This window comes from Palaemon carinicauda, chromosome 1 (assembly GCF_036898095.1).
Source record: "Palaemon carinicauda isolate YSFRI2023 chromosome 1, ASM3689809v2, whole genome shotgun sequence".
NCBI classification, from domain to species: domain Eukaryota; kingdom Metazoa; phylum Arthropoda; class Malacostraca; order Decapoda; family Palaemonidae; genus Palaemon; species Palaemon carinicauda.
Window position 1 is genome coordinate 74,399,184 of NC_090725.1, and position 12,621 is coordinate 74,411,804.

The 12,621-nt window shown below is 43.3% G+C and overlaps 1 protein-coding gene across 2 annotated transcripts in view; it reads right to left on the bottom strand.

Moving 5' to 3' along the window:
• LOC137649069 (chromatin target of PRMT1 protein-like) overlaps positions 1–12,621 on the bottom strand; it is a 79,936-nt gene that overhangs the window by 59,189 nt on the left and 8,126 nt on the right. For both annotated transcript variants that reach the window (XM_068382151.1, XM_068382150.1), the window contains exon 2: positions 11,243–11,298. In XM_068382151.1, the coding sequence (XP_068238252.1) occupies positions 11,243–11,298 (56 nt within the window). The remainder of the gene's footprint in view (positions 1–11,242; positions 11,299–12,621) is intronic.

Sequence of the window (12,621 nt, forward strand, 5' to 3'; positions counted from 1 at the left end):
AACTACGTACTGTACTGTACTCTGCAATACTGTACAGTATATAAATGTAGGCTCCGTGTAAAGTGAGTTGACATAGTAGGCAAGTCGTCTGAACAAAAACAGCGAACACTTATAGTACAGTTAAGCTGTACTGTCGTGGTATTACAATAATATACACTACAGTATCAGCGAGTCTTATACGGTACAGTACAGTATTACTAGATAGGAACAATAGTGTTTTGTTATAATTGTATGATGACTGTTCAGTATAATTAATAGTTCCAATTAGCACAACTACATACTGTACTGTAGCCTTGACATGTCCAGTAAATAGTGTACATGTGTGCACATGTACTGTACACTTATGGATTTAATTACAAACTATTCATACTATGATAGAAACCAAGTAAAATCAATATTAGGAAATACTAAGTGTGTTAGTTATTAGAGTGTATGCAATGGGAAGCGAGTCGTTAGGTTAGGAGTTATCCCACTCTAGGGCACTAAAGATACGCTAATTCACGCTTTTCGTGTCTGTCTCTGTTACCTAACCTTCGCGAAGAGTGGGGCCTGGCAGTTAAATTTACGCTAAGTTGCACTCATAACAACCGATACAGACCCACGAAATATTTTTTGCCGTTACTCAAAATTTCAATAATGGGATTATTAATTTGAAAGGAAATCACTCTATGAACCAGTTTGCTTTCTGCAAAAAATATGACATCAACTTACAGATATTAAAACTTTTCTTATTGTATTATTCATTTTAAGTGGATATTGTATATAATCGATAAAATAAAATACAGAACTAACTTTTCAAGAGAAATTAATTCATTTATGTAAAAGGAAAATTATTTCCAAGGAAATATTTGTCCTATTAATGTACTATTTCTGACAGAGTTGTGACATTATCACAATGAATAAAGTGGTCATAAAAGCGAAGTCATTAGTTGCATGGGTCATAGATCAAAGACTACCTGTACTGTACTACATTTTACAGGAAAGGAAACGGACAAGCTTGGGTGCAAACAAGCACAGGTAGTTTGAAAATATTCGGCAGTGCAAAGCACTCCTATTCACGAGAAATTGAAACTTAAAATTTAAATATAATGCATATCTCTGTGCCGCAAAGACGGAGAGCTAACTGTACCTCTGAAGGGCTACCATTTACATCGTGAAGGCCTTTGGACTAAAAAGTCCTTGGGCTGCGTGAAATCTGATGATGATGATCTGGGCAAGCAAGTCTGATAGGAGTTTGACAGTGATGTTCTTGAGGTGTCTCTCTCTACTAGATTTCTTATCCTGGGGTTCATGCCTTGTGTGAGCATGACAGCAGTGACTCAGTCCCATTAAAACAATGTTATTTTAGGGTTCTTTCAAAATCCTATAACCTATTGTTTCTCGATATATATATATATAATATATATATATATATTATATATATATATATATTATATATATATTATATATATATATATATATATATTATATATATATATATATATATATATATATATATATATATATATATATATATATATATATATAAATATATATATATATATATATATATATATATATATATATATATATATATATATATATATATATATATATATATATATATATATATATATATATATATATATATATATATATATGAGAGAGAGAGAGAGAGAGAGAGAGAGAGAGAGAGAGAGAGAGAGAGAGAGAGAGAGAGAGAGAGAGAGAGAGATTTTGTTTATGTTTTTGTTTATAAAATAAGCTGTATTTCTGTTAAAGAAAGTATCCCACCCTTCCCAACTGCAAAATTTGTCTTGAAGGTAATATGGGGCCTAGTGCTTGACTTCACGACTTTTGATCCTAGCTGGAACCTAGACTCTGCAGTCGAGGCATATACATTCTGGATCGACTCCTAAAGTGAGAAACAGATTGTGTTTTAAACACCTCTTTCTTGGTCCTGCCCATGATAAGGAAAAGTTGCCAATAGGATGGAGAAGGGCTCGAATTTGGTGCATGGGTCTGAGTTTTGCCTAGTGCCCCAGCACTAGACCAAGGAGCTCCCACACCTCTCAAGAGTGGGAGAGAGAACTTGTCTCTTGTCAAACCTCTTCTCTCATTAAAGCAGCAGTGACAGTTTTGCACGTCAGAACCTTAACCGAGGCTTTCTAAAAGGCTCCAACGAGGTACCAAGAACAGCAACAATGTTAGAAGCACCCCTGAATGTAAGAAACTCCTATGAGAAGGATTAGTTTGTCCCATTCCATCAAAAGACTATGATCAAGTCTTAATGGCAGCTACCAAGAGGAGCTTCTCCTTGCCCATCTCCCTGAGAGAGTGAGGGCCAAGGGAGTTCTATCAGGATCTAAACTAGGCAGAATGAGAAGCCATTCAGCATAAAGCTATCTGGGAGCTACCCTAATCAACTAATATTTGGGAGCCACTCCAATCAACCAAGTCCAGGCATAATCCCACACGTTACGTTAGCCAACGGACTAAGGTTAAAAGAAGACAGGACATAACCAACCAAGTGATCCCATGGGTTTTGGAAGGCGACCTAAAACACAGACCAGGAGGGGGTGGTAAAAACCTGGGTTGCTTCCTGAATAACTATGGTGAACAGGTCGATCCAAAGAGAACCATCCTACTGGAAGCCTCTCCGTTACGCCAGGATATAGGGACCACTGACCTTACAATCTTTCCTTGGTGACCAAGTGTGCCTGCTAGTCCTTCCTATTGTCCGGAATGTGACTAGCTGACAACTCACTAGCATAGAATGTCGTCCCATGATGTATTTACTTCATCAGATCATAGAGCTAGACGTAAGCAAATATGGCAAGTGTTGTTGTAACCACCCAACAGATTTTTCCTAAATGATCTTGGAAGGCTTGCAGTGCAATATAGGCTCCTAGCTCTATAACATTAAAGAAAGGACGCTGCTTCTCCTGACCACACCACTGAGACTACCCTGTCGTTCAGGCATGTGCACTTCCCTTCCTTCAATGCATCTGACCACAGCTGCATGTCAGGAGGTGAAGTCAAGTGAGACTTGACTATGCGGGTTCCTTGTTAGCCAACAAGCGAGATCAACCCAAGTCTCCTGTACCATTGGCACAAGGAGAGATGGCGATCCCTCAAACTATAGCGAGAGAAGGGAGGTACTGAAAACGGAGTGATGCATAGGTACTAAAAGTACTCTTACTTCAGTTCCACAGAACACAAGAATTACTCATCTCATGGAACAAACACCTGTGTTTGTTACTCACTTTGCTTGGAGGTAGGGCTTCATGGGAGACTGGTGCTGGCAGGCCAATCTGTATAAATAGCTACAGGTTTGTATCGTTAGGAAAAATAAAAATTATACTTCCAAATTTGTCATTTGTTCCGTCACTACATACAAACCAACGCTATTTATAGGGGTTGACTTACCTTTTAGGAGGGTGGAAGTCCTTGCCAATATATATGGCTTTTGGTTTTGATCCGGGGATTCTTTTCATGTGTTTGGTACATAATAGGTGGAAACCCTACACCTCGCTAAAACCATGCTATGCAAAGTCCGCAGCCTACACAAGCTGTGTGTTCATGATACTAGTAATATGAATGTCAAGGTAAGAGTTCTTCTGAGTCATAGGACTTTTCAGAGGTCACCAAGACATATCCAATAAGGTGTGGGGACTTAACAGTATTGACACAATACCAGGTCACACAAGGGAACACTGGTTTACCTGCAGAGGGCCGAGGTCAGCTTCGCAGAGGAAACTGGGTACTGATTTCCTCAAGAGAGGGGAGAATGAAGAAAAGAGCCAGTCATCCTTATCCATTCAGACTAATCCTGGGTAACCTTTGCCCTAAACCTCCTGCTACTTTGAGAAAAAAAAGTATGGTTAGGGAAAATCACAAATTTTTAGTAATTTGTATTTTTCCTAACATACTTACCGAGAACTACTTTCTTAGGAGGTACCTGGAATCTCCTCTCAACCGAGCAGTTTTGTGTAGTTTACCCTACTTCCGTTTTCTGTGAGGACTATCCCAGGCGGAAGGATACGTGCCCTGAGGCTAGTCCCGAGCCAGGTCGCGTGTTAGCTTGGGTCTCGACCCTCAGCAAGTTCTTGGATGTTAAAAATTAACTACGGGTCAGAAAGGCACTCGGGGAAGGAAAGGAGGGCCATTACCCGAAAGTAGTTCTCGGTAAGTATGTTAGGAAAAATACAAATTACTAAAAATTTGTGAATTGTTCCAACACAGAGACTTACCTTGAACTACTTTCTTAGGAGACTTACATTTTAGGAGGTGGGAGTGTCTACCTGACCTAGACCCAACTAAGCAGAACGGCTGTGAACCTAGATAGGAGACTAGGTTCCAAAGGTTGACGGAAAACGAAACGTAGGAAAACTACACAAAGAGCTCACACTAGTGTCTAAGTACTCACCCTTAAAAAATTTCTTGCTGTTGTGTTCAATGACGAAACTGTGAAGCCATGTCTTGTGCAGTCTCTACTTGGTCAAATCTCCAGGGAAAGAAGATAAAAGAGAAGACAAGGGGAAAAGGGAAAACGAACCTGTGTCTTTTTGGTCTTGATAACCGCGATTATACCTGGGGCTTTGGGCGTTAAATCGCTTGGAGCGCGGAGATGACTGTCCCCATAGAGAACCCGTCTAGAGACTTCCTCGAACATTCCTTTAGGTAGTGGGCTGTGAACATAGATTGGTTCGACCAGGTGCCTGCCTTGAGGATCTGCGCTACTGCCATGTTTCTCTCAAAGGCAAGAGAGGTACTTATACCTCTAATGTCATGTGGTCCTTGCTTGCCTGGTAGGGGAAGACCGGCACTACTATAGGCCTTGATGATCACCCGTCGAAGCCAAAAGGAGATGGTATTCTTAGAGACCGGCTTTCTCACCGTGCCCGTGGAGACGAAGAGGTTCTTGATACCAGGCCGGAGACTGGCAGTCCTCTCCAGATATTTCCTTACGGCCCTGACTGGACACAACTTCAAATCTTCCGGATTGCCTGACCGAGGAATTGCTGGAACAGCGAACCCTTCGAATTTTGGATCCCAGACAGCTGGATTTTGTGTTTTAGCCACAAACATAGAAACGAACTTGAAGGAGACCTCTCGCCAATCTCTTGTGTGCGAGACTTCGTAGGACAAACCATGGATCTCGCCCACTCTCTTAGCTGAAGCCAAAGCCAACAGGAAGACCGTCTTGAGCGTGAGATTTCTATCTACTATGTCCTTCAAAGGTTCAAATAGTGGCTCTCAGCATTTCCAGAACTCTAGCTACATCCCATTGCGGCACCCTGGAGGCATGGGGAGGACAGGTTTGCTCAAAGCTCCTGATGAGCATAGAGATGTGCCTAGAGGAACCCAGATCCATGCCTTTCAGGAGGAAAACTTGGCCTAACGCTGCACGGACTCCCTTGATGGCTGGAATTGACATGCCCACCACGTTCCTGAGATGTACAAGGAAATACGCAACGTCCGGAATCGAGGCTCCTAAGGGCTTGATGTTTTTGGAGGCGCACCATTTCGTGAAAGTGGCCCATTTTGCCTGGGACACTGCTGCCGATGAGTGCCTCAGATAACGAGACATTCTTTCAGCTGTTCCTGCCGAATAACCTTCTTTACTCAGGAGCTGCTGGATAACCTCCACGCGTGAAGGCGCAGAGATCGTGGATTGTCGTGGAACCTTTGGAAGTGTGGCTGCCTCAGGTCTGTCTGGCAGAGACCACAGGGGAAGCCACGCTAGCTCTTTTAGATCCGCGAACCATTCCCTCTCCGGCCACCAAGGCGCTACCAAAGTCATCCTTAGATTGAGAGCCGTTCTTACTCTGTTGAGCACTTGCCTGATCAATGTGAAGGGAGGGAAGGCATATACATTGAGATTGTCCCACCTGTGTTGAAAGGCGTCTTCCAATGCCGCCTTTGGGTCTGGTTGCGAAGAGGTCCATCACCGGCGAACCCCACTTTTGGATGATGAGTCTTGCCACCTCTGGATGAGGGGACCACCTGGCCCATTCTGCTGAGTCAATCGGCTAGGACATTCCTCTTTCCCGGAATGAATCTTGCTGTTACTACGACTTGTTCCGACTCGGCCCAATCCAGAATCTCCAACGTGAGATCGCACAACTCCTTCGATTTTAGACCGCCTTGCTCCTTTATGTAGACTACCACTGTGGCGTTATCACACATTAACGCCACTGTTTCCCCTTAGAAGACCGACGAACTGAAGGCATGCTTCTGAACAACCTTCATCTCCAGGACGTTGATAGCCTATGCTGCGTCTTTTTCACCTCCGTCCAAGAGCCCCTTGCTGACTTCCTGAGAAGGTGAGCTCCCCATACTTCCTTGGAGGCGTCCGTGAAGAGGAGCATCTCCGGGGGCTTCGCTGCGAAGGGCATCCCCTTGAGGGTGTTTGCAGCGACCTGGTGCGGCCCCGAAGGGCGCGAGATAACGGGGGCGCCTGAGCGCGTGTCTGGAAGAAACGGCCAAGGGCGCGTTAGCGCTGGAGCAGGGTCGCGAGCGACCTGGATGGAGCGTTGGCGCGGCGGTTGGCACTGGTCGGATAAGACCGACATACTCGTCTGTGGGCGCGTTGGTTGCGCATCAGGATGCGGTCGCACCAGAGTGCGTTGTTGCGGCGGCCTCGCAGGGCACACCGTTGGATGATAACGCAAGGGTGTTCGCTGAAGGGCAACCTTAGTCGCCTTGAATACAGGAACGGGGCGTGTAGCGGGAACAGGGCGCATTACTGGAGCGTCGTGCGCAGTTGCATCAGATGCAAGCTCGCGCAATCTATAGGGAGAGCCCAGAGGCGGCCGTGCGCTAACTTGGGAGCCTCCTGGGCGACGCGCTGAGATGTAGCAACGCGAGGGCGCATTGGTGAGCACTGGAGCTGGAACCGAGCATGGCCGCGTGTCGCTCGTCTCCCCAGACGGGCGCGACGAGTCCATAGGAACCTGTGGGCGCCTGTGCGCCAGCTTAGGTGCCTCTTGGACCGCGCGTGACGAAGTAGGAACTGGAGGGCGCGTGATCGCAGGTGGCCGCTGGAGAACCGGTGGACGCGTATGCGCAGGTGAGCGCTGGCGCGCTATCTCAGGAACTGCTGATGGGCGCGGTGGCGCAGGTGGCCTCTGGGGCACCGGTGGGCGCGTATGCACAGGTGAGCGCTGGAGCGCCGTATCAGGAACTGGGCGCGTATGCGCAGGTGAGCGCTGACGCGCTACCTCAGGAACTGCTGGAGGGCGCCGAGGCGCCGAAGGGCGTGGGCGCATAACAGGAACGGAGGCGCGAACGACTGAGGGTGAGCGCCGAGGCGCTAAGTCAGGAACATCAGCAATATCGGCAGGCGAGCGCTCAGGCGGTGCCTGGCGCTTGAGGGCAAGAGGCACAGTTTTGCGCTTAAGCCCCTTCAGCCCCGAAGGGCTTTGAGACTGCGCAGTGGCAGTATCAGGTGGCGTGTCAAGCGCATAAGGAACTCTGGAAGATGATGGTCTGGGCGACAGGTCACAATGTCCCGAAGGACGACCATCCTCCGTAGGGGATCGCGAACGATCCCTGGAGAGGTCTAGGTTGGTAGCTGGCAGGACAGGTGAACGGCGAGTCGTCTCCTCTGCAGAGGACTGTGGCGACGAAGAGCCGAAGAGGCGCCTCTTAACCCCTTTGAAGGGGGAAGGAAGGCCTCTACGGCGAAGGGGAGGACGAGCCTTCCCCCTTATACGCACACGAGGGGCCGTGGGATCAGCAAGCTGACCATCGATGGGCCTCCGAAGAGGAGTCTCTGTTAGTGAACTCCCCCGAGAGGGAGAAACACCGGCAGGAGAGACCGTGGGACTTAGTTCCTCCCTCGAAGGATGTTCGGAGGGGGAGTCTAAGCCTTCAGCTACCTCAGCCACAGGAACGGGCGTTTGGTTAGACCAACGGGATGTTTCCGTCACCACAACGTCAACCACAGACAGAGGATCTATCTCCGCTGAAGTTGGCGATTGTTTGACGGCCGCACCCAGTTTGATCATGTCAAACAGAGCTTCCTTGGAGGGCGAACCCTGTAGCCCCAAGGAAGCCCAAAGCTGAAAGAGATCATTGTTAGACACAAACCTCTCCCACTGGGAGGTAGACCACTCCCTACACTCAATACATACATTAGACCTATCACACCGGTGGCCCCTACACTGAGGGCATAAGGAGTGAGGATCCGTGTCCAAGGCCGACATAAAGGTACCACAAGGGCGGCCAGAAAGTCCAGGGCACGTACGCATGATGAGAAATAGAGGCCAACTTCACACACACACTGAAAAGAGAAAGCAAACAAAATTATGGCAGTCAAAAACGAGGAGAGCGCAGACACATCTGACGTCTCTCCGAGCCAAAAGTAAAGTGAGCCTTTCACCGGTGTGTGTGAGGGGAGGGGGGGAGCTAGCTGTAGGAAACCCTCGTTAAAACTTTTATGGCTCGTCATTCAGCTATGCCGAAGTAATTACCCCATGCAAATAGCGTGGTTTGTATTTCAGTTACGGAACAACTACGATTTTATATTTTTTTATACAGCATCACACATACTAACCTACTGAATATGCACATTTCACTTTTCCTTTGTTTGTCTATACCACATTAATCATCTGCAGCAAAATATCTAAGATTTAGTTAAAGCATAAAGAAAATAGATTAAATATTTAGGAAAAATAAACATTAATTCAATAAAAAAGTAATAAAGATAAAATGTCCTTTAAAATGCCAGATACCACACTCCTTTACTTTATAAGCAGTTACTTAAAACTTTTGTACCTTGAAAATATTAGAAATAAATTAAGCACACAATACTCTCTCAGGTCTTAATGCAATATTTTTACAAAATACAGCAAATGCTTAGGTGTATGGAACACATTTTCCCTAAAATAATGCTTCTGCTCTATTACCAGAATACAGTACAAAAATAAAAATTGCCAAATGCACAGAGATGCTTCCGACTGTATTTTATCCTGTTTATTTGAATGTTATGACATCTAAAATAATGATCTGATTATTTTCAACAGGTTACCTCAAAACCTGTGATTACTGCAATGAGATGCCAAAAATGCCTGGTATGGAACACAGCAGGATAGTTATTTTACTTACAATTACATGCCTGTTGGTGTTGCCACCTCAGAGATCTTGACATGGTCCTCTTCAAAACTTCACAGGTTCAAATGATGCAGCACTTATGTTATACCACCATCTTGTACATTAAAACGGTTCCTTAGATAAGGCAAATGCATCACCTCTCCTTCATTTAACTTCGTCCAGTGCATATTTCTTTTAATAGCCTTTATATAACTAGCCCTTCATAAGCATGAACACAGCAGGGAAGGTTGCTTGCTTACAATAATGTATAACTAGTTGTGCCGTTATATCTGCTTCTTATACACAAAAACACAGATATCTTTAATCCACTGGTGTGATCAATGGTTGATAAGTCTCTAAAATCCTTTACCAATACACCCATGACAGTTCAGGTACAGGAATCACTGTCATTGTTTCTTGCTGAAGCTTAAGAGATGTTATCATTTATAATATACCCATGACTTCAGGTACAGGAATCACTGTCAATGTTTCTTGCTGAAGCTTAAGAGATGTTATCATTTATAATATACCCATGACAGTTCAGGTACAGGAATCACTGTCATAATGTTTCTTGCTGAAGCTTAAGAGATGTTATCATTTATAATATACCCATGACTTCAGGTACAGGAATCACTGTCAATGTTTCTTGCTGAAGCTTAAGAGATGTTATCATTTATAATATACCCATGACTTCAGGTACAGGAATCACTGTCATAATGTTTCTTGCTGAAGCTTAAGAGATGTTATCATTTATAATATACCTATGACTTCAGGTACAGGAATCACTGTCATAATATTTCTTGCTGAAGCTCAAGAGATGTTATCATTTATAATATACCCATGACTTCAGGAACAGGAATCACTGTCATAATGTTTCTTGCTGAAAATTAGATGTTATCCATAAATGAAACAGTAATTGCCGTAATATCTGTTTCTTATACACAAAAACACAGATATCTTTAATCCACTAGTGTGATCAATGGTTGATAAGTCTCTAAAATCCTTTACCAATACACCCATGACAGTTCAGGTACAGGAATCACTGTCATAATGTTTCTTGCTGAAGCTTAAGAGATGTTATCCATAAATGAACCAGTAACTGTCTTTTTTTATATCATTGTAGGTTGCTTAAATGTCTTCATGCTGCAACAGACCAGTCTTAATGTATAATCCCTTATAGTTTTGTTGAAGGGTACAAGAATTTTTCTGTGGTAATATTAAATAGATTACTTTTCTGGGCCATTTCTCAGTTAACATAAAAATACATTTTTTGGATGCAATACACATATAGTAACTTTTAAATTACTGCTTTACAATACAAAATATTTTCAAACTGCAAGAAGACAAAACTCACAGCCAAATATCTTATAATATGGCTATACAGTATTGATGTCCTAAATTTGAAAATTCTCCAAACCAAATGATTAACTATGTAACCAGTGCACACAGCTCCATCTTTTCACGGAAAAATATTCACATCTCTCTCTGCCTGGCTCCAAGTGCCCATTTTAGAGAAATCAAATACTACAGTATTACCAAAGTACATGCCCACTCCTCTTTTTCTTCTTCATCTATTTCTTCTGAAGATAGATCCAGTCCACATCTACTCTTGTAATATTAACGGCAAGACTCCAAGCAGTACTGAAGTTCCAGATGCATTATTTAGAGGGAGACAAAATGACGGAGAAAGAGTTCCACATATTTTGAGATATAGAAATTGAAACTTGTCATGAGGGTAGAATAGAAAATATTTCTGGAAAAAAAAAAAAATTTCTTGGCAAGAATTTCTTTCTTTGATAAGCAGTTCATCAAGCACACTTTCTTTAATAAGTAGTACTTGAGGGGTTCCACCAGAGAATAAAGAGTGTGATACGGTGCTGTTAAGCCATAAATGAAAGCTCACAGTATAACACTCACCAGATATATCAAATTATGATATAACACAACAAAACAGGCTTTATATAATACCATACTGTTGTTATAAATTTCAAGCCAACAGCTTTCTTTTATAAGCTAGATGGCATTACAGGGCAATTATTTAAGCAGGAAACCAGGTCTTTTAACTCCTTACTAAAATTCATACAATCATGTTTTGTATGGTTATCAGTCTCAGATCAGAGAAGAGATGCCAACTTACAAAGGTTGACTATTCTATAAGCCTCACCGGTCATTCAGCGACATCCTTGTTGTAGATTTTAATATGATCTTGCCAACAGACATCTGGAAAAAAAAATTCCAATTAATAAATGATTAGGCATTTATATTAGATAATACTGTACATTATCAGCAAAATCAAAATCTGCAATTCTCTTTCAAGAACAGTTGGGAAAATTAATTTGGAAATACTATATATATACTGTACAGTACTCATAACAATCAAGTGATGCTTCCCTAACAAAGCTATTATTTTACTTTAATTTGTTCATAATGATATACAGGTAGTTTAACATTTATATTTTTAGCCACCAATTGTTTCCCAAAGTAGCATAAAAATTACAAATTTGGTAGTCAAGTAATTTGTATTTTTCCTAATGATACAAACCTGTAGCTATTTATAGGGGTATTACTTTTGGCGAAGCTGAAAGGACGAGCCATTAGAAATTAGCGAGGGTCAACCACCCATACTGCTAGTTAGCGGGGAGGGTGGGGGGGGGGAGTAGCTACCAGTCTCACTCACACACCTGCGACTACTTTATTTTGCTTGGAGGTTGGACTTTAAGGGGGACTGGGCATGGCGGGTAAATCTGTATAAATAGCTACAGGTTTATATTGTTAGGAAAAATACAAATTACTTTTCAAATTTGTCATTTATTCCGTAACTGTAATACAAACCTATGCTATTTATAGAGGTCAACTTGCCCATTAGGAGAGTGGACGTCCCTGCCCATCTGGCTTTTTGGCTTTTACCCAGGGATTCCCCTTTATGTGTACTAGCACAAAATAGGTAGAAACCATACTCCTCGCTAAAACCTTGTTATGCATGGTCTGCGACCTACACAAGCTTGTGTGTTTGTGATACTAGCAATGTGGCTGTCAAGGTAAGAGTTCTTACGAGTCATAAAAATTGTCCAAGGTCACCAAGACATACCCAATACATCCTCGCCAGGATATGGGGATGTAACAATATTGACAAAATACCAGGTTACACAAGGGAACAATAGTTTACCTGTAGTTGGTTGAGGTCAGCTTTGCAGAGGACCCTGGATGCTGATTTCTCCGAGAGGGGAGGATGAAGAAAATAAAGAGCCAGTCATTCTTATTCATTCACTCAGACTAAAACTGGGTAACCAATGCACTCAACCTCTTGCTACTTATCCATCACAGAGGTTGACGTGTTAAAACAGCTGTTGTGCAGCCACCACTGGACCGATAGAGAACGTATCGAGTCGCCTGTGGGTTACGTTTTGCAGGTAGCGAGCAGTGAAGGTCACTTGATACTTCCATATGCCCGCTTGTAGAACCTGCACCAGAGCAGTTTCCTTTGAACACCAGGGACGTAGCAATTCCCCCGATGTCGTGTGCTCTGGGTTGAAGTGTCGGAGG